Consider the following 23,738-nt stretch of genomic DNA (forward strand, 5'->3'; position numbering starts at 1 on the left):
TACTATTTAATTAAGCTGCCAGTTGAGGACTTGTGAGGCGTCTGTTTCTCGAACTAGATTATTTACAAACTACATTGTATACCTTTTTTTCACATTTATTTAACCATGTAGGCCAGTTGAGAACAAGTTCTCATTTACAACTGCGACCTGGCCAAGATAAAGCAAAGCAAGCCATTCATTTCTACTTGGCACAAAATAATCTGAAACATAAATAAATGAAAGTTGGTTTTGTGTTATTTTCTTCGGCTCACTTTAAGATACTAAGTAATAGCAATAATGAGTACAGTATGTAAGAAATGTATAGTTTTTTCCTTCTGCAAGCACACTAATAAGAAGTATGTAATACATCTAGTGTCTTGTCTTCAGCAAGCACACTAAAAAGATTATGTACGGGTGCTAGAGTGGCCTTGCTTTCAGCAAGCACATTAATGATTGCACAGCAAGCACATTAATGTCAAAGCAGAAAGGCACGCCCTTCTGGTCTGCTAAAGGTGACTATAAAGGCACCTTCCCTTCCGGGCTTGTAGGCAACTGGAACTTGGTAACCATTGAATATAGTATAGTTAAGTCAATTCCAGACGATTCTCTAGTCTAGACGAATAACATAACTTCTTAAAAACGCGGGTATAGTTCAGGACTAGCATACATAACGGTATCAAGCAAATGAGCGTTTTAGCGACAGATGTACAAACATTGCTTGCACATCCTCTTGGACTGGGCTGTGGAGTTTGACACACACTTCAATTCGCACAAACGTTTAAACGTTTTGATTGTCCAACTGCGTCTTTTTTTAATAACAAGTAAGTGAATGACCATGTTTTGATTATAATTTTTAAAAATGTAAATGGTTAAGAATACTTTTGTTGTTGTCCAGTTAGCAGATAATGGACCCTAATAGATATATTCATGTAGTTGGTGCTGTATATTTAAGCAATAAGGCACAAGGTGGTGTGGCATATAGTCATTGTACAGTATATTGGTCAAGGGCTGTTCTTATGCACGATGCTGTGATGAACACGATGGAAGACTGGAGAGCTGGTTTCAAGCGCAGGGCGCAGCAGGTGTTTATTGGAAAGGACCACAGGAGGAGGTCGGTAGATGGGTCCAGGGGCAGGCATAAGGTGGTCCAAAAAGGCAACAGTACAAGTAGGGAAAAGGCTAGAGGCGGGCAAAAACTATCATACACGGGAGGAGCAAATTACGGGAAAACCCCGAATAGAAGTGTCACAAAACAAACAATACCTCACAATGATGGGGTGCAAAGAGGTGAACTAAATAGTGTGTGATAATGACATACAGGTTTGTGAACAGGTGATTGGGGTCTGGAGAGTGAGCTGCGTTCAGGGGATCTACGTGTTTGGGAGTAAGTTGGAAGCAGACTTTGCTGATGCAACACTGAGTGCCTGAATACAACCCTTAACCATGGTAGATATTGGACATGTACCACAAACTCCAGAGGTGCCTTATTGCTATCATAAACTGGTTACTAACGTAATTAGAACAGTAAGAATACATGTTTTGTGATACCTGTGTTATAATGTCTGATAGAGCCTACCACAGCTTTTTTTATTTCCTTATTACTCATGGTATATTTGCATGGTATAGTGCAATGCCTATAGTTCATTTTACAGGTTTTATTTGAGCTGCTTTTGAAACCAAAAGTCGAAATTAAAACAGTATTAATATTGTTGAAACTCGATTTTCATAATAGCAAACTGATGCTAGGACTGATGGTCTGGTTAGCAAATAGCAAGTCTGTTTACTTGGTTACCACTACTGTAGCTGTCAAACTTGCTAGTTACTTCAGTGAATGTTTAACACAGAAATCATCTCACTATTCATGTTGAATAAATGAGTCTGTCAATTTCAACTAAGAAAGCTGCTAAATCGTTCAGTTTACATCTAGCCTACATCTTGTCTAGGCTACTGTAATCTGAAATTAGGTGTAAACCTATCCGGGGCTATAGGCTAACTGCATTTATCTAAACAAACCATGGCAAAATTCAATGACAATCATAAACTCAGATTTTAATTTGTAGTCTATGCCTATTGAAATGACAAGTCGATCTCCCAAATGGGCCATTTATAACTAATTGTAGTCTTAACATCTGGCACATGATAACAGCACAATTGCCAGAAAATAGGCTAATACCCTGTCTACACCGCTGGCATCGCATGCGCGAGCGTTGCAAAATAAATGTAGAAATCTAAGTTATTCAATTATTGCATCCACACTGCTTGTGCGCGCCAACGAGCGTCTGCGCTTTCAATCTCTAAAATAGAAGTCAGTTCTATTTGTGACGCAGATCGCGCTGCAAGTCCTGCCTCTCCCATCTCCTCATCGGTTTATAGAAGCAGGTACCCACGTGCCATCTCCTCATTGGTTATACCCACGTGGGTGACTGAAAGACGAACGAGGTCGGTGGCGGTAATGCACCTAATTTATGAAAGTTGTGCATTTCAGGTAAAATAACAACTTAATGTTTATATCCCAGGACAAATTAGCTAGCGATCCTAAGCATTTTTTGTTGTTGTAACTTTCCCATTGAGAAAAATCCACAATTCACCCCTCCAAAGAATGCATGGATCTGGGCTTCTCTGAAATGCCACCAGATCCGTGATCGCCCCCGCACTCAGCATACTGTATAGAAAATTCCACCAGAGCTGTAGAATGGCCGAATTACCGCAACACCCAGCCTCCACAAACACCTTGAAGACTTGCTCTATACAGTAACATTTTTGTTCTGAAGGTTGTGGGAATGTTCCCTGATCATTGCACCAATCTTTCCTGAAGGTTCAAATGGATGGTTTTCTTAACATTCTTTGAACGTTCTCCTTTGGCTGTATTGAAGGTAGTGGGGAACGTTCGTGGAATGTTACAAAGTTAGGAACGCTCTCTGAAGGTTACAGAGTTTGTAACATTCTGGGAATGTTCTCTGAAGATTACAAAGTAAGGAACTCGATAAATGTTCCCATAGATGGTTTTCTTAACTTTCTCATAAGGATGCATGAATAAAACAAAATATATTTAACATTTTATTTAGAAGATGTACACACACACACACACACACACACACCACGCTGGATTACGCAATTAAATATAAACAATTAACACATTTTTATAATTTCAACAATTCTTTATTAAAACAGGTTTGGCAAAATCTGTAACCTTATTGGCACACACATATCATGAACACACAACCCACACACAGGCTTGGACCAATTAAATATTAATAATTAACACATTTATAATTTCAACAATTCATTTTTTCAAACAGGTTCAGAGCAATCTGATTGGCACACACACACACACACACACCGGATTACCCAATTGTCTGGACACCATCTATGGAACAGGTGTAACGGCGTTCTTCGTTTGTTGAGAGAGAGGACCGAAATGCAGCGTGGTGATTACTCATGTTCTTTAATCAATAATTGACGATACATGAAATAACTAAACGAATACGAAAACAACAAACGGAACGTGAAACCTAATACAGCCTATCTGGTGAACACTACACAAAGACAGGAACAATCACCCACAAACACACAGTGAAACCCAGGCTACCTAAATATGGTTCCCAATCAGAGACAATGACGAACACCTGCCTCTGATTGAGAACCATATCAGGCCGAACATAGAACTAGACCAAAACATAGAAAAACAAACATAGACTACCCACCCAACTCACGCCCTGACCATACTAAATAAATACAAAAACAACGGAAATAGAGGTCAGAACGTGACAACAGGGGAGTCGAGGGCTCACTACTCTACAACCTCCACTGCAACCCTCTCCACAACCTGTAAAACAAACAAAGAGTACCTAATTAGATAAGTACTATTATCAGGGTTCTTACAGGCATTGTATCTTTTCCAAAAAATGTAGCATTGTGCATTGATATTCAATTTATGTTATTATGAAAAAAAATGTAACCGATAAAATGTGTTCAGTCCTCTTTGACCAGAAAGGCTGAAATCATATGCTATTGCTGGGTTTTAAATACAAACCAGATTGAAAAAAATATATAACTCAATCCAATGCTTTAAAGTCAATGATGAGGTGTGCCATTAGTGCACACTTAGGGAGGTAAAGCAGAGTTTCTTAAACTGTGGGTCGGGACCCAAAGTGGGCCCTGGGCATGTGAGAGGTAGGTCACGAGTTAATACATTTATAATCACATACAGTTGAAGTCGAAAGTTTACATACACTTAGGTTGGAGTCATTAAAACTTGTTTTTCAACCACTCTACAAATTCCTTGTTAAAAAACTATAGTTTTGGCAAGTCGGTTAGGACATCTACATCTAACATCTAGTTTGTGCATGTCTTTTTTCCAAATATTGTTTACAGACATATTATTTCACTTATAATTCACTGTATCACAATTCTAGTGGGTCAGCAATTTACATACACTAAGTTGACAGTGCTTTTAAACAGCTTGGAAAATTCTAGAAAATGATGTCATGGCTTTAGAACATTCTGATAGGCTAATTGACATAATTTGAGTCAATTGGAGGTGTAACTGTGGATGTATTTCAAGGCCTACCTTCAAACTCAGTGCCTCTTTGCTTGACATCATGGGAAAATCAAAAGAAATCAGCCAAGACCTCAGAAAATAAATTGTAGACCTCCAATAGTCTGGTTCATCCTTGGGAGAAATTTCCAAACACCTGAAGGTACTACGTTCATCTGTACAAACAATAGTATGCAAGTATAAACACCATGGGACCACACAGCCGCCATACCGCTCAGGAAGGAGACTCATTCTGTCCCCTAGAGATGAACGTACTTTGGTGCGAAAAGTGCAAATCAATCACAGAACAACAGCAAAGGGCCTTGTGAAGATGTTGAAGGAAACAGGTACAAAATCAAAGCTGAACTAATTCATTCTCTCTTCTATTATTCTGACATTTCACATTCTTAAAATAAAGTGGTGATCCTAACTGACCTAAAATAGGGAATTTTTACTTGGATTAAAATGTCAAGAATTGTGAAAGATTTGAGTTGAAATGTATTTGGCTAAGTTGTACGTCAACTTCCGACTTCAACTGTAGGTGTATTATTCTGTGCTTGAGAAAGCCTCTGAGGTAGGTGCCACTTGTCCTAGGCACAACAATGTGTGACATACATACTTTTGGTATGAGACAAATTAAACTGTGCCACTTGTAGCCTATTTTAGGCCTACTTCATATACAGTGGGGAGGACAAGTATTTGATACACTGACGATTTTGCAGGTTTCCCTACTTACAAAGCATGTAGAGGTCTGTAATTTTTATCATAGGTACACTTCAACTGTGCGAGATGGAATCTAAAACAAAAAACCTGAAAATCACATTGTATGATTTTTAAGTAATTAATTAGCATTTTATTGCATGACATAAGTATTTGATCACCTACCAACCAGTAAGAATTCCGGCTCTCACAGACCTGTTAGTTTTTCTTTAAGAAGCCCTCCTGTTCTCCACTCATTACCTATATTCACTGCACCTGTTTGAACTTGTTACCTGTATAAAAGTCACTTAATCATACACTCAATCAAACAGACCTCTCCACAATGGCCAAGAGCAGACATCTGTGTAAGGACATCAGGGATAAAATTGTAGACCTGCACAAGGCTGGGATGGGCAACAGGACAATAGGCAAGCAGCTTGGTGAGAAGGCAACAACTGTTGGCGCAATTATTAGAAAATGGAAGAAGTTCAAGATGACGGTCAATCACCCTCGGTCTGGGGCTCCATGCAAGATCTCACCTCGTGGGGCATCAATGATCATGAGGAAGGTGAGGGATCAGCCCAGAACTACACGGCAGGACCTGGTCAATGACCTGAAGAGAGCTGGGACCACAGTCTCAAAGAAAACCATTAGTAATACACTACGCCGTCATGGATTAAAATCCTGCAGCGCACGCAAGGTCCCCCTGCTCAAGCCAGCACATGTCCAGGCCCGTCTGAAGTTTGCCAATGACCATCTGGATGATCCAGAGGAGGAATGGGAGAAGGTCATGTGGTCTGATGAGACAAAAATAGGGGTTTTTGGTCTAAACTCCACTCGCCGTGTTTGGAGGAAGAAGAAGGATGAGTACAACCCCAAGAACACCATCCCAACCGTGAAGCATGGAGGTGGAAACATCATTCTTTGGGGATGTTTTTCTGCAAAGAGGACAGGACGACTGCACCATATTGAGGGGAGGATGGATGGGGCCATGTATCGCGAGATCTTGGCCAACAACCTCCTTCCCTCAGTAAGAGCATTGAAGATGGTCGTGGCTGGGTCTTCCAGCATGACAACGACCTGAAACACACAGCCAGCGCAATTAAGGAGTGGCTCCGTAAGAAGTATCTCAAGGTCCTGAAGTGGCCTAGCCAGTGTCCAGACCTGAACCCAATAGAAAATCGTTGGAGGGAGCTGAAAGTCCGTATTGCCCAGCGACAGCCCCGAAACCTGAAGGATCTGGAGAAGGTCTGTATGGAGGAGTGGGCCAAAATCCCTGCTGCAGTGTGTGCAAACCTGGTCAAGAACTACAGGAAACGTATGATCTCTGTAATTGCAAACAAAAGTTTCTGTACCAAATATTGAGTTCTGCTTTTCTGATGTATCAAATACTTATGTCATGCAATAAAATGCTAATGAATTACTTAATAATGATACAATGTGATTTTCTGGATTTTTGTTTTAGATTCCGTCTCTCACAGTCGAAGTGTACCTATGATAAAAATTACAGACCTCTACATGCTTTGTTAGTAGGAAAACCTGCAAAATCGTCAGTGTATCAAATACTTGTTCTCCCCACTGGTACCAGTTCCAATTCTGTCTCCTTGTGGCTAAAAAGTGGTATGCTTGCAATTCTTTTTCAGAACCATGAGGATCCTCTTCAGAATCCAGAGCCGCAGTAGATGGTCCCTTGTCATTGGCACTGCGTTGTTGATTGGCGTCCTCAGACTATTGCACGTGAACCACACAGATGGGCCCCGGAACACTTCTCCCTCTGCCAAACCACCACCTTCACAGTCCGCTGTGGATGTCTTCAAGTGCTCCCGGAATGACACTGTGAACAACATTTCATCCTCTATTCCACCTACCCACCGCAACTTCCTTGTGTACAAACACTGCAGGACATTCTCCCGCCTGCTGTCTCCGACACCCTGTCAGAATGACCTCTTTCTCCTGCTGGCCGTTAAGTCCACAGCCATCCAGGTTGATCGCAGGTCTGCACTTCGGAACACATGGGGGAAGAAGGGATATGTTCAGGGTAAGACGGTGAAACTATTGTTCCTAGTAGGTAAGTCTTCAGACACAATACAGGGTTACCCGCTGCAGCAGGTACTGGAGTGGGAGAGCAGAGAGTTTGGGGACATCCTGCAGTGGGATTTTGACGACAGTTTTTTCAACCTGACCCTAAAGGAGATCCACTTCCTCAAATGGTTCCGCCTGGAGTGCCGCTGGGCACACTATGTGTTCAAAGGGGACGATGATGTTTTTGTTCACACCAGCAATCTGGTGGAATATGTTAAGGACAACAAGCCCTCCGAGCAACTGTATGCTGGGAACATCATGTCTGGCTATCCAGTCCGGGACAAACAAAGTAAATATTTCATACCAGTGGAGATGTACCCCAACAAGCCATATCCTCTATACGCTGGGGGTGGGGGCTACCTGATGTCAAATCAGACTGTGCTGAGTCTGGAAGTGGCAGCGTCCAGTATTGACCTGTTCCCCATTGATGATGTCTTTGTGGGCTTGTGCCTACAGAAGATGAACATCACGCTGACGCACCACTCTGGCTTCAAGACCTTTGGGCTCAAACAGGGGGTGACACACTTCAACCCCTGCATTTACAGGGAGCTCATGGTGGTGCACAAACTGAATCCCACCGAGATGTGGACAATGTGGTCTCTACAGCAGGACCCAAAGCTGCAATGCTTTAGATCAAGGACGTGAGACATCTGGCATTGTGTGTATATCATGCTGTGCTTATCTGTCTCGCTACCTTAAATTGAGAATTCCTTTCATAGATAAATTATCCTTATGAATGGTCTAAAATAGCATACTTTCCTTTACCCAAACTAATATTTGAATGTATTCTGACATTTGCCTTCCCTTATCCTGTATGTTCAGATCGGCACAGACAGTGTAAGATCCATTTAAGAATACTGAGATGCATCTAGTGCCATTTGACACTTCCGATGAGGACGTTTGTAGAATGTTTCTAGGATTCTATAAGGTTGGAAAAGAGATATTGATGGGAAACTTTAAAAACAGGTAGAGTGGGTTACAGAGGTATTGATGGGAAACTTTAAAAACAGGTAGAGTGGGTTACAGAGATATTGATGGGAAACTTTAAAAACAGGTAGAGTGGGTTACAGGGGTATTGATGGGAAACTTTAAAAACAGGTCGAGTGGGTTACAGGGGTATTGTCGGGAAACATTAAAGCAGGTCTGAACTCGGGAACTGACTTCTCTCGGCGTATGTGACATCGATATTAATCAGAAATCTTTTTTCCAGTACCAAAATTGACTAAAAAGTGCAAGTAGATTAATTTAGGCCGTAAAGTCAGTATCTTCCTAAATAGAGGCATAAGGCTATGTAATAGAATAAGTGGTATATTAATACGTCTTTTGATAGCTTCCAAAATATTTTTTTGAATGGTGGAGGAGTGCCAAGATCAGAGTATATGAGCAAGTTGAGTGGAAGGAACAAGTGGAAGGAACAAAAATGAATAATTTAGGCTATTTTATTAGCCTTTTATTTCAATTATTTCAAGGCTATAGTCTACAAATAAATAAATGAAGCATTTGCAAGTCCAACACTCTAGACTGGCAGGAACATTAAGCGTCCAGCATTTAAACAACATTTTGTTGTATTAAATCATTTTAGTCTAGAAATTGCGCATATAGGCTGTGACTTACTTATAATTAAATACAAATGAAATGAAAAATTCCTTTATTAAATGCCTTTGAATTCACTTTAGAAAACACAAGTTTGGCCAGAGTCTGTGGCTTCAGCCTCATGAGATGGTACCTAGAGAGCAGGCCAGCAGTGGAATATACCCTCTATCTATGCACTTGTAGAGCCACTGGGGATGCTGAACACACTTTGGGCATAGCCACGGGATATAGGGGCGCTGAGGGTACTGCAGCGCCCTCTGAAAAAAACAAATACAGGAGTGGTAAAGGCACAGTGCACTTCTTTGTGAAAAAAATAACAATACAAACAATAATAATACAAATACATTTTTATATTGTGATTTATTTCACAAAAGTAGTGCACTGGGCCTTTACTACTCCTATATTAGGACTGCAGCGCAGGGATACTTTTTTTTTCTCTCAAAGCAGCACCCCCAAACATCTTCCCGCAGCTATGCCTTCAGGACACTGGCCACACTGGCCAGGCTGGGCAGGAGTGCAAAGTAGTTTTTTTCTATTGGCAGGCCCAAAGGTTTTTAGGCAAAATAACCATATCAAAACGGAAAACTCCATGAAAGATGTAATATGTCAAGATCAATGATTGCCTATTGTATAGATAAAAGAACAAAAATGAACAAAACATTTAAGAGTTCTGATTTGTTGCTTATAATTACTTTGCTACAATGACACACTTACCTAGCTACCCACCTCATTTCTTTCTGATAGCATACATACACGCTGTAATTTGAAATGTGTTTAAAAGGTTAATTTCACACGAGCTCCTGCACATGTTTTGAAACACATAATATTGATATTTATTTTTTTAATGTATTTTCTATTTTTGTTACAGATATTTTACATTCAAAAAGTTATGTACAGAAACTCATCAGCATCATACCCTCTGTTTCCAATATTTTATATGCTCATTTAAAGATGCAAACTTTGAAAGGCAAATAAAGAGAATGCTAGCAGACAGAGCATGTAAGACAGAGCACAAGAAGGCCACGCCACGACGATGAAGGGAAAATTGATGCAAGAAAGCATCAATGCTTAAATGTAGAACTGTTTCCATTGCCGCCAGACAAGAAAAGCCAAACGAGATCGTTTCTTGACACTTTGGGCTCTATTCAATCCGTGTTCAATGTTACAGCGTGATTGAAAGTTAAAGGCAATGTTTCCACATTAGCGGAGACTACGTTCCCGGTAAACGCTGCATAACCGGCCCAATCGTAAATTACCTTTTACATTTCTGTGGCGCAATCTGTAACGCTTCAGCGACTAGATTTGGATTGAAATGAACCAGCAAATTATATGCATAACCATGGTAGCAAATGGGATGGGAACAGTTTTGAGATAATGGGAAAATAATTAGACCAAAGGTGAGTACACAACACTTCAATTCAAATCTATAAATATATATATAAATATATATATATATATTGAGGGGGAATAGGCGATGTCGTGCCCTCTTCACAACTGTCTTGGTGTGTTTGGACCATGACAGTTTGTTGGTGATGTAGATACTGTCACGAACCGGCTCAAAGCCCGTAACAAAGGGAGACAACATGGAGATAAGGAGTAACAAAATATATATTTATTAACTAAAGCAACTAAGGAAAATATACAAAGCAAACAAACGGCCACCAAGACCCACAACACAATCTACAAAGGTGTCTGCATGGAGAGAGTCTCTCCATGAATGTGGAAGAGGTCTATTTATCCTGGGACACACCTGGCCCAGGTGTTTCCCATGTAGCTGACGACCCTCCCAACTCCGCCCACCGGCATCCTAATAAGTAACTAAGAACAAAGACAGAATACGGCAGACAGAGTGGGAGGGTCGTCACAATACCAAGGAACTTGAAGCTCTCAACCTGTTCCACTACAGCCCCGTCGATGAGAATGGGGGTGGGCTCAGTCCTCCTTTTCCTGTAGTCCACAATCATCTCCTTTGTCTTGATCACATTGAGGGAAAGGTTGTTATCCTGGCACCACACGGCCAGTCTCTGACCTCCTCCCTATAGGCTGTCTCATTGTTGTCGGTGGTCAGGCTTACCACTGTTGTGTCATCGGCATATTTAAGGATGGTGTTGGAGTCGTGCTTTGCCATGCAGTCATGAGTGAACAGGGACTAAGCATGCACCCTGAGGGGGCCCCTGTTTTGAGGATCAGCGTGGCAGATGTGTTGTTACCTACCCTTACCACCTGGGGGCGGCCCCTCAGGAAGTCCAGGATCCAGTTGCAGAGGGAGGTGTTTAGTCCCAGGGTCCTTAGCTTAGCAACTGACACAAGACCAAATCCAAAATTACACTGTTGATATTATGTGCATTTTACATTTACTGTACTGTTCAGTTGCATTTGTTGATAACGAAATCTGAAAATATTCTGGCTACATTCAGTAGCATGATAAGACTATTCCTGGAAAATGTGGGGTAGGTGCAACATAAGACAAAACAATTACAAGGGTTTGAGTGAGAGGACTAACTGGTGTTTCCAAGTGACGTCTTTCAAAAGACATAGAGTCATCTTAATTTACAGCATTTCCCTCACTCAGACAACAACAACAAAAAAGATTAAAGTTGCCCAATACCAGGAGGGATGGGGGCAATTTCTTGTTGCTTGTTGCGTGGTGCTGAGGCCCACTTCTTTTTGTGTTTTCTTTTCCTGTACATACTGAATTTTATTATTACTTCATCTGTAATAGGATAAAAATGATCAATTGTAGTTATGTACCTTTTTTTAAATGTTTTGTGGCACAGGTACAACAATAATATATGTACATGTGTGAAATAATGAATGTGAAATATGATCTAAACGGAATATAACATTTTGATATTGTACCCATCAATGAACAAAAAAAAAAAAAACTACATAAAGTCACTAAAAGAATGTCTGCCACTTAAATGTCTGAATATTGAATGTCTGAATACTTTTGAGAGCAATGAGCTATAACTGGGTCGCTACATGAAGAGTGCCTTTTCTGTACCGTTGTGGTATTTTAAGTAGAAATTGTGTACCAATATTTACATTTTAAAAGCCTGTTATATTAAATAAGTGTCGTTTAATGTAGACCACGTGGAAGATTCTATACAGTGCATTCAGAAAGTATTCAGACCCCTTCCCTTTCTTCACATTTTGTTACGTTATTCTAAAATGTATTCATTTGTTTTTTTCCCCCCTCATCAATATACACACAATACCCAATAATGACAAAACAAAAACGTTTTATTTTTTTATTTAGCAAATGTATTCAAAATAAAAAACAGAAACAAGTGTTATGTTTGGGCAAATCCAACACATCACTGAGTACCACTCTTCACATTTTCAAGCATGGTGGTGGCTGAACCATGTTATGGGTATGCTTGTCATCGGCAAGGACTAGGGAGTTTTGTAGGATGAAAATAAACATAATAAAGCTAAGCACAGGCAAAATAACTATGCACAAAGCCAAGCGTCAGCTGGAGTGGTGTAAAGCTCACCGCCATTGGACTCTGGGAACGCCTTCTCTGGAGTGATGAATCCCGCATCACCATCTGGCAGTCTGGACAAATCTGGGTTTGGAGGATGCCAGGAGAACACTACCTGCCCCAATGTATAGTGTCAACTGTAAAGTTTGATGGAGGAGAAATAATGGTCTGGAACTACTTTTCATGGTTTGGGCTGGGCCCCTTAGTTCCAATGATGGGAAATATAAACGCTACAGCATATAATAACATTCTAGACGATTCTGTGCTTCCAACTTTGTTGGGGAAGGCCCTTCCCTGTTTCATCATGACAATGCCCCTGTGCACAAAGCGAAGTCCATTTAGAAATGGTTTGTTGAGATCGGTGTGGAAGAACTTGACTGGCCTCCACAGATCTCTGACTTCAACCCCATCGAACACCTTTGGGATGAATTGGAATGTCGACTGCGAGCCAGGCCTAATCGCCCAACATCAGTGTCCGACCTCATTAATGCTCGTGGCATGCAGTCAATGTAGCAATGTTAAAGTATCTAGTGGAAAGACTTCCCAGAAAAGTGGATGCTGTTATTTCAGCAAAGGTGGGTACCAACTCCATATTAATGCTCATGATTTTGGAATGAGATGTTTGATGCCATCTAGTGTATCTGTTGGCGCCAGACCCTATTGAGGAGAAGTGAGTATACCATTTGTGTGTGCATGAGAAGTGAAGCCCATCACAAAAGCCCAGATTCTTCTCTTCCCAGCCACACCGTCCACTCGTCATCAGTGGAATCTCCCTGTTTTGCATGTTCCCAATGTGGTCAATAAGATGGCTTTGATAGTCAGCTGTGTATGTACAGTATGTATCCATTTATTTTTCTTGATAGAAGGAATGCAAACTTGCTTTCTTTTCGCCATGCTTGTGTAACGGGGTGAGTGACTGGTTGCCGGGAAGTCAGGCGCAGGAGAGCAGAGATGGGTGATAACAGGAGAACTTTAATATACACCCTGGCCCAAAGGCACAGGCGAGGCAGCACAAAGCACAACCACGGTAACATGAACCGGATTATACAAAACAAACAACAGGCTGGCTTGCGCTAGGTTTGTTTCAAACCTAGCGCAAGCCAGCCTGTAGCGTAACACCCTACACAAAGAACAATTCCACACACAGACATGGGGGAAACAGAGGCTAATATACATTTAGTCTGATGAGGGAATGTGAACCAGGTGTGTGGGGAAAAACAAGACAAAACAAATGGAAAATGAAAGGTGGAGTGGCGATGGCTAGAAGACCGGTGACGTCGACCGCCGAACGCCGCCCGAACAAGGAGAGGAACCGACTTCAGCGGAAGTCATGACAGCTTGTAATCCTTCTCGCTCTGACATTTACATTCTGAGTGTAAATACATTACACACGCGCACTGGGTATTAGTTGGGTCGTTCCACCAATTAAATAGCCTACCTTTTGGGTAGTGCAACTTTGTAAAAAAAAAAATGGTGAAAACTCAGGAGAAATGTTGGAGATAAGTGGGTTAAAATCTTCCAAGGAGTCAGCAGTAAAAAAAAAATTTTGAAATTGCACTTTAGCAAGTCTATAAAAATTGGATTTACAGTGCATTCGTAAAATATTCAGACCCCTTGACTTTTTCCACATTTTGTTACGTTAGACTTATTCTAAAATTGATTAAATTATTTTTTCCCCCTCAATCTACACAATACCCCACAATGACAAAGCAACATCTTATTTTGTATTGTTTGCAAATGTATTAAATATAAAAGACTGAAATATCACATTTACATAAGTATTCATACCCTTTACTCAGTACTTTGTACCATTGGCAGTGATAGCAGCCTCGAGTCTTCTTGGGTATGACACTACAAGCTTAGCACACTGGTATTTGGAGTGTTTCTCCCATTCTTCTCTGCAGGTTGGATGGGGAGCGTTGCTGCACAGCTATTTTCTGGTCTTTTCAGAGATGTTTAATCGGGTTCAAGTCCGGGCTCACTCTGTCAGAGTGACCATGGGGTTCTTGGTCACCTCCCTAACCAATGCCCTTCTCCCTCAATTGCTCAGTTCACTAGGAAGAGTCTTGGTGGTTCCAAACTTATTTTAATTTAAGAATGATGGCCACTGTGTTCTTAGGGACCTTCAATGCTGCAGACATCTTTTGGTACCCTTCCCCAGATCTGTGCCTCGACACAATCCTGTCTTGGAGCTCTACAGACAATTCCTTCAAACTTATAGCCTGGTTTTTGCTCTGGCATGCACTGTCAACTGTGGGACCTTTTACAGACAGGTGTTTTCCTTTCCTAATCATGCCCAATCAAGTGAGTTTGCCACAGGTGGACTCCAATCAAGTTGTAGAAACGTCTCAAGGTTGATCAATGGAAAGAATTATCATTGCATGCCGCCACTTTCAACGTCCAGGAAACCATGGTGGAGAGAAGGCGGCATTTACCCTCGATGGCTACCAGAACTGGAAGAAGTCCACAAGTTCATTCAAGACACAACTCTAGTGTGGAGCATAAATATGCAATGCTCTAAGTGATGGACATTCGAAACTAGTCCGAGAGAACAGAGAGTATATGAGAGGAGGTGTGGAGTCATTGCGTTGCACTGCATACCAGGTACTTTCACAGAGAGGAGACGTAGAAAACGACATGGCTGTCACACTTGGTGAGTAACTGAAAGGCCTTTCATTTATTGACAGAGTGCGCATGTCCGGTGGTGGGAACATGATTCAATCCCGCTGATCTGGATGGAACAAGAAGACGCAGCATATTATCGGCCTACAATAGAAATATAATCACTAAGATTGTGATGATAGCCAGTTCGTTTTACAAGTGTGTGCACAGTTAACAGGCATGGGTTAAATGCATTGCACTTCTCGTTGTGGCTGCACTTTGGATATTATTCATTTCTGACGTTTTTGTCATTGCATTGTGGTCACCTGTATTAGGTTTATAGCTATTTTGTTTAATATTTGGTCAAATTCAATTAAAAAACACATTTACATCTAATGTGCTGTGTGCCATATCTGCTTTTATTGAAAAAGCGAGAACTTCCTTATAACTCTAAATTCATGAACATCGACTATCTTCTTAGCACCCGCACATATTGGTCAAACCCTCCCTTAGCCCCGGGAGAGAAAAAAATCCTTGCGCCATGCCTGGACACACTCCAATCCGTTTCTGAAACAATTGCCCAGACTTTGTAGAGTTGAATAATGCGCAAACCATCTTCATCAAAGGGACCAACTCTGAAGTATGTCTACTAGTATGTCTACTGTATGTATGGGTTGTTTAAATTGCATCTCATTATATTCCCAGTATTACTTTTATCAAATCTCTAGTAATCTATTATACACACATACAATTTATCAGATGTTCATGTCTTCACAGAATCCATATCGAACGTTAGAAATTCTTAGGTACTCACATCCACCAATCCATGTTCAAAAACATTCTCCCAGCCGGGGGAAAAAAACGGAACTTTCCCAGACACTGCCCTGCCCTGTCATGGGATCCGAAATGGCTCTCTGTCCTCCCAGAAACCACGGAAAAGTCCAGCCTCCCAGAAACTATAGACTTGCTGCTAACATCCCGCTTTCAATACCACCCCGAGATATTCTATGATGCCCAGTGATGGCCGGAACCCCACGATAACATGATATCAATACTTATTATGCAAATGTCAATCATCTTATTATGCAAATGTCTATATATTATTTCACTTAAACAATTTTTATCACCTGCAGGAATATTTTCTTACTTCAATAGGTGGATTTGGTTTATAGCTTTCACATATGTGCCTAACTATTTAAAACCATTGCATATGGTTTGCATTGCATATAACTTATCTACTAATTGTTATTTCTCTCAGGCTCGCACAGAACCTTAATGATCACCCGCACAGGATTGATCAAATGCTCACACAAAACATTACTAAATAACCATCCACACAGGAATGGTCAGACCACTGTTGGGGAATAATCAGAATTAGGTGGTAACATAGGTAAGATGTTTTATATTCATCATATGTTTGTAAGTTACTTCTCATCAGAATGTTATTTTTGTATAATACTGTGGCGGGGTTGCAGTATCTGTTCTATGTCAAGACTAAGTTGCTTGGGCCGGAGAGAGGGGAGAGGTCAAGGTGTCATCATGTGTAAACATATCTTTTGCTCCACTGTGTCTGTGTGCCAGTCACTCCCTACTTTTCCCATCGGGGAGAGGAGGATGGCAGTGTCTGGAATCATTCTATGCTCCCTCTTTTGTTGCTCCTATCTTAACCTATAGCCTCACTCTCCTCTCCGTGAGCTTGGTTGTATTTAGAATTGGTTGTATCTAAATGACAATTTGATATATATAATAGGGTGGGGGTAATGTCTTGGTACCGTTTTGTACCAAGGACGAAATAAGAGCTTTGTTTAGGAGACCAAACTGAACGATAATTTATAGCCAACTCTGTCTGGCTAGGGGATATTCCTCTCTGAAGTAAAGTTTTTCTTTGTGTAAGTTCCTAAGACCTGTGGTTTGTCATGTCGTCTAGGGGGGGTGGATCCTTGCTATAAAGGATCCCATTTGCCATTATGTTGGGACTCTCAACTTTTCATTAGAGATACTGAACTGTTGAAAGTCAAAATGCTATTGCAAAAGCTTCATTATTATTAAAGGTGAAGATTAAGCATAACTCTGACTGGTGTGTGGTTTGCTCTCATGATTTGGCAAATAGAGGACATTTCCACGACACCACTCACACAGACTTGGTCAGATGTCCACACAGAACATCATTGAAAGATCACCCTCACAGAGTCAACCTACCACGCCCACACAGAATGCTTTTACAAAGATTACCCACACAGGATTTCAAACCCTGTCTATATGAACAGGGAAACCCATAACATTATCAAAATATTACCCAAATATAAACATTTCATTATAGTTATAATTTCAACTTCACCAAGCCAGATGCCCTCGCAAGGCGTTTCCTGCACTCTAGTTCCTTGTTCAATAAGTTAACCTCACCAGTCCAACTGTGATCAAACCCAGAACCACGGATCTGGACTTTTGGTAGCCCGCAACTGGCTGATTAACAATCATGTCCAAGGATACCTCACTTAAGAACACTCTTATCAACTCAACTCAGTTGCCCCAGCTGTGGCCCTCTTAAGGAAGACCTTGTGTCATGTATTGTCATGTTGTGTCTTGTTTCTGTCCTTTCCCTTCACCCTGTCTCCCTCTGCTGGTCGTTATTAGGTTACCTTTTCTCCCCCTCTTTCCCCCAGCTGTTCCTTGTCTCCTCCTAACTACCTCGTCACCCCTTTTCCCACCTGTTCCCTTTTTCCCTCTGATTAGTCCTCTATATCTCTCTCTGTTTTTGTTCCTGTCTTTGTCGGATTCTTGTTTGTGTTATTCATGCCTGAACCAGACTATCGTCATGTTTGCTGCAACCTTGTCCTGTCCTGTCGGAATCTGCCGGTCCATCTGAGCCTACGTTTGTTTTGTTATTAAAGAAGCTCTGTTTACGTTAATTCGCTTTTGGGTCCTCATTCACGCACCGTAACACCTTGCTCTGAGCATACCCTCAACGGGAGCTTTTATCTTTTTCTTATCTTTATTTTTTCTTATCTTATCATCGCTTATTGACAGATTGTCCACTCCGACATCAATGTTCAATTAATGTCTAATTAGTACTATCAATTCTGTGCACTTTTAAGTTCAAAGATTGTAAGAAACCAGTCTCAATCCAATTCTGTTCTAAATGATGTATCCATTCAGCTGACGCTCCCAGCCAGGTGGGGATCCGATCTGCTCTGAATAGTGGAGAGTGGCATTCCCCAACTGCATCTAATGCAACTCCCCGTGCACGGTTAACCTGAATTTCACCGGGAACAATCAGAAAAATGAAGTTCATTCATCGTCGCCAAAATTGTCATGAAATTATTCGAATCAAAATTGAATTACATTTCTTAAAAACAAGTTAACTTTATTATGTAATTACTGAAATAATGGAGTTTGTCAACCACCCTCCCGTAGGTGATTCGTTGAGAGCCCAACCAGCAGGATTAAAAGCCACAGCATTGTATAGCACAGTCCATCCTCCTGGATGTTCATGACAAATCACAGATGAGAGAATTTATACAAAGGTACATTTTGCTCTCATGCAACAGACATCAAGATTTATATGGTGCCAAATATCTGTCTCGAGTTCATTTACTGCTTGCTTGTACAAAAATACTAATGCATCCTAGAATACTAAATCCTTTCTCTCAAGAAACTGGAGATTGGTTCTCCCTGTTACCGACAGACAGACATTAATCATGGAATGGAATGCTGTTTTATCACCAATCCATCGTAAATCTACTGTCAGTGTTAAATCTCCCAGGCACACTTTCAGTCCACACTCAGATGAGTGTTCTAAAACCCCCGTATTTTGATGCAATCACAGTATTATAACATAATCTTGCAATTTCTGTTCTCACAAGTGACACCTCTAGCACTGAGATGCAGTGCCTTAGACCACTGCGCCACTCGGGGGCCCCTTTTCACTCTGTCAATTAGGTTAGTATGGTGAAATCCCTTAGTGGTTTCCTTCCTTTCCGGCAACTGAGTTAGGAAGGACGCCTGTATCTTTGTCGTGACTGGGTGTATTGATACACCATCCAAAGTGTAATTAATGACTTCACCATGCTTAAATATATTCAATGTCTTTTTTTTTTTTACCAATCTACCAATAGGTGCCCTTTGTGAAACATTGGAAAACTTCCCTGGTCTTTGTGCTTGAATCTGTTTTGGAAATTCACTGCTCGACTGAGACCTTACAGATTGAACAGTACAGTTGAAATCAGAAGTTTACATACACCTTAGCCAATGAAAGAGTCTTTCATAATTCCTGACATTTAATCAGAGTACAACTCCCTTGTTTAAGGTCAGTTAGGATCACCACTTTATTTTAAGAATATGAATTGTCAGAATAATAGTAGAGAATTATTTATTTCAGCTTTTATTTCTTTCATCACATTCCCAGTGGGTCAGAAGTTTACATACACTCAATTAGTATTTGGTAGCATTGCCTTTAAATTGTTTAACTTGGGTCAAATGTTTTGGGTAGCCTTCCACAAGCTTCCCACAATAAGTTAAGTGAATTTTGGCCCACCGAGTCAGGTTTGTAGGCCTCCTTGCTCGCACACGCTTTTTCAGTTCTGCCCACAACTTTTCTTTGGGATTGAGGTCAGGGCTTTGTGATGGCCATTCCAATGCCTTGACTTTGTTGTCCTTAAGCCATTTTGCCACAACTTTGGAAGTATGCTTGGAGTCATTGCCCATTTGCAACCAAGCTTAAACTTCCTGACTGATGTCTTGAGATCAGAAATAATCTGTCTGTAAACAATTGTTGGAAAAATGACTTGTGTCATGCAGATGTCCTAACCGACTTGCCAAAAAATATAGTTTGTTTGTTAACAATAAATTTGTGGAGTGGTTGAAAAACTAGTTTTCATGACTCCAACCTAAGTGTATGTAAACTTCCGATTTCAACTGTATGTGTGGGGTACAGAGATGAGGTAGTGATTAAAAAATCATGTTAAACACTATTATTGCACACAGAGTGAGTCCATGCAACTTCATCCAGGATCAGATCGATCTGGCTGTTTTTGAGGCAGTATTTCAGAAAATAATTGGGTAGGATGTCTCAAAAGTTAGCCAAATGTGTAGGTAGAAAACAGAAACTGCTCTGTTTGTCACAACCGCTAATAGCAGATATCAGAGGTTACTCACATAACCGTGATTCTATGAACTAACCGGGGGGGGGGGGGGGGGGGGGGGGTACGTTTATTGCTGCACATGTATCTAACTTGAAAGTCTTCTTGTCTGAACTGGAGAGGTGGATCCATAGACCAGTCACTCTACATGAACACAGCTGGGTACAGGTGATTCTGGTCTCTCCTGCTGAAGCCTGATTAAAACAACATATTTAGCTATAAGTCTTATGTATTGTGGTTATTTAGTTCATCCCGAATTGAGACATTGAAATTAGAAATGGATGTAATTTGCTTTGAATTCATTGCAAATAGCAGTCCACTTTTGTTACAGGCATAAGCTTGGGTATTTTTTATTCACTGCAATGAATGTTTTATTTTATCTTCTGCATTGTTTGATTTTATTCTTTGCTCCAATCCACGCTCATACAGTACATACGATGCTTGAATATTGAGATCCATCCCACGTTTCTGAAGCAACCTCAGGTCATAACCACCTGCACATAGGCTAGTTAAGGATCAATGAGGAAGATTGGAGGTAGATTGGATGTAGAAGCAACATATCCCTGCTGTTTCCTTAGGTGAGGAGCAGTTACCATTGTTTTTTTTAGGTGTTATTTCTTATATTACTAGGCCAGAAAAATGTTTGTGTTATTACATACAACCTGGATGAACTTTTGGATATCAGAGCGGCGGTAACTCACCAGCATTACCAGCATTACGACCAGGAATACGGCTTTCCCGAATCGGATCCTTTGTTCGTACCCCCAAGGGCAATTGAACTGATTCCAGAGGCTGACCCAAAACATTGCCGGCATAGAAGAGGTACTCGGAGTGCACTTCTAGTCCGACTCAGGAGGCTGGCACACCACCCACAGCTTCCAAATGTCATGACTCTCCTGTGAGGATCTCCGCAGAGAGGGAGAGGGATGGAGTTGAACAGTTTTATAACGGTCGTAAATGCCTTGCAGAAACTCTGCCTTTGGGCTCTGCAGGATTGAGGGGAAAGAACCCTTTTGCAACAAAACTTTCTTCCCACCAAAACTCCATCATCCAAAAGTGGAGAATGAAACAATATTTCTAATATAAATAATGTTGGAAATGGTGGGGGGGACTTAAAGAACAATCATGTCGAATTCGTTACTAATCTGTGATGTAACTAAGGACAGTAGAACAACATAACTGTATCTCTGAGTGTGTATATTTCCCAGTTATCAGATTTACATCTAAATGTTGTGGGACTTATATGATTACATATGAAACTATTTGTGAGAAGATTAAATGTGATCTTACCCTTCTAAATGAGAAAATGTTTTTCAAATAAAGTTTATCCAGTCAGTAACCACGTGAGCACAGACATTATGCCAAACGTAATGGAACCGGCCTTTTTCCAGAGTGTGTAAAACGACATATGACGAAATTCACATCAGACCAATAGGTGGAGGGTAAGCCGGACGTCACGAATGGTTAGACACCAGTATACGGACAGTAAACCGGACATGTAAAATGGTTAGACTCTACATTAGACCAGCGTAACCAACAGCGTGAGCTGAAAGGGACAAAATGGTTAGAAACTCTGAAACATTCAGTCTGCAGCTGTTTAAGTACTTTAGTCTAGTAAACTCGACAGAGAACCACCAGGTGGTACTTTGAAAGATCCACTCTAACAAACACTTCCCCTAAAACTGGTATTCCCAAACTGGGAATACCTGTTCACATTTTCAAACAGTCCATTTATATTTTCCAACGTTTGGGTGAGGTTTTTGTCTCACCTGAGTAGCCTCGGTTCACTGCCAAAAATAAAATTAAACCATCTAGTGTTCAGCGAAATAACAACACAATGGCAAAAACAGGTAGCCTAGTCAAATAATGAACATCCAATCACATTAACTCGAAAATGGATAAACGCTTTTTAAAAAGTACGGCCCGCGTCCTTAGAGACACTGACCAGCTCTACTGGTAGTATTGCTACTACCAGCACCTGTTGATGACACAAGTCGTTCTGCTTCCACGAGCACATCCAATGCCAGCATCAGCAATTCTACACTGACAGTTGTGAATCTGATGCAGCTGAAGAGCTACTGCCCCCTTACCCAGGAAATCACCGGACACCAGACAGGGACCATCGAAGAGGTGCAAATATGATGAGAACTACATTGATTTGGGGTTCACTTATTGGGAGTAGTGCCTTTCCTCAGCCACAGTGTGCTATATGTGCAAAAGTACTGTCTCACAACTCGATGAAACCTTAACACATGTGCAAACATTTAGAAATAAAACATGCCAATTTGAAAAATAAGCCACAGGAGTTTTTTTTGCGAGAATTAAGGTGACTTTCAAGTAGTAAGACATGTATAAAAGCAACAGATACCATTAAATAAGAAGGGCCTAGAAGAGTCTTATATTGTGAGCTACCGAGTGGCTAGGACAGGCAGGCCCCATACTATTGTGGAGGACTTAATTAAAAGGAATGCCTCACAGCTTGAAAGACGTTTTGGACACTACAGTGAAAATGGTTAACTTTGTTAAAGCAAGGTCCCTGAACTCTCTTGTATTTTCTGCACTATGCAATGATATGGGCAGTGTCCCACCCTGACCTTAGTTATCTTTGTTTTCTTTATTATTTGGTTGGGTCAGAGTGTGACAAGGGTGGTTTGTGTAGTTTTTGTATCTAGTGGTTATTTGGTATGTTTATGGGGTTTTTCTAGTCTAGGTGTGTCTATGTTTGACTAGATTGGTTCTCAATCAGAGGTAGCTGTTTATCGTTGTCTCTGATTGGGGACCATATTTAGGTAGCCATATTCCTTGGATAGTTTGTGGGTTGTGTTTAGTTGCCTGTTCTGCGCTAGCCATATTGCTTCACGGTTCGTTTTGTTGTTTTGTTTAGTTCTGTTCAGTGTTCTCTCTTTAATTAAAGAGTTATGTTCGCTTACCACGCTGCGCCTTGGTCTCCTCTTTATGATGACCGTGACAGGCAACGACCATGTAACAACCATTTTACAACATACAGAAGTGCGCTGGTTTTCAAGGGGCAAAGTATTGACACATTTTTTTGAATTGAGAGACGAGCTTAAAGTTTTCTTTACTGATCATAATTTTCACTTGTCTGACTGCTTGCAAGATGAATTTCTCACACGACTGGTCGATCTGGGTGATGTTTTTTCTTGCCTGAATGATCTGCATCTAGGATCACAGGGACTCCCCTGAACTATATTCAATGTGCGGGACAAAACTGAGGCTATGATTAAGAAGTTGGAGCTCTACTCTGTTTGCATAAACAAGGACAACACACAGGTCTTTCCGTCATTGTATGATTTTTTTCTGTGAAAATGAACTCAAGCTTACGGACAATGTCAAATGTGATATAGTAAAGCACCTGAGTGAGTTGGGTGCGCAATTACGCAGGTACTTTCCCAAAACTGATGACACAAACAACTGGATTCATTATCCCTTTCATGCCCTGCCTCCAGTCCATTTACCGATATCTGAGCAAGAGAGCCTCATCGAAATTTCAACAAGCAGTTCTGTAAAAATGTAATTTAATCAGAAGCCATTGCCAGATTTCTGGATAGGGCTGCGCTCAGAGTTTCTTGCCTTGGCAAATCGCGCTGATGCCCTTTGCAACCA

At 41.0% G+C, this 23,738-nt stretch overlaps 1 protein-coding gene across 1 annotated transcript; it reads left to right on the forward strand.

Moving 5' to 3' along the window:
* Positions 1–525: 525 nt before the first annotated feature.
* Positions 526–8,940, forward strand: LOC110527578 (N-acetyllactosaminide beta-1,3-N-acetylglucosaminyltransferase 4). Its single transcript, XM_021608958.3, has 2 exons — positions 526–800; positions 6,859–8,940. The coding sequence occupies exon 2, from the start codon at positions 6,863–6,865 to the stop codon at positions 7,940–7,942; it is 1,080 nt and encodes a 359-aa protein (XP_021464633.2). The 5' UTR covers positions 526–800; positions 6,859–6,862; the 3' UTR covers positions 7,943–8,940.
* Positions 8,941–23,738: the final 14,798 nt, after the last annotated feature.

The sequence above is a fragment of the Oncorhynchus mykiss genome, chromosome 7 (genome assembly GCF_057628025.1).
Source record: "Oncorhynchus mykiss isolate SJ-2025 chromosome 7, ASM5762802v1, whole genome shotgun sequence".
NCBI classification, from domain to species: domain Eukaryota; kingdom Metazoa; phylum Chordata; class Actinopteri; order Salmoniformes; family Salmonidae; genus Oncorhynchus; species Oncorhynchus mykiss.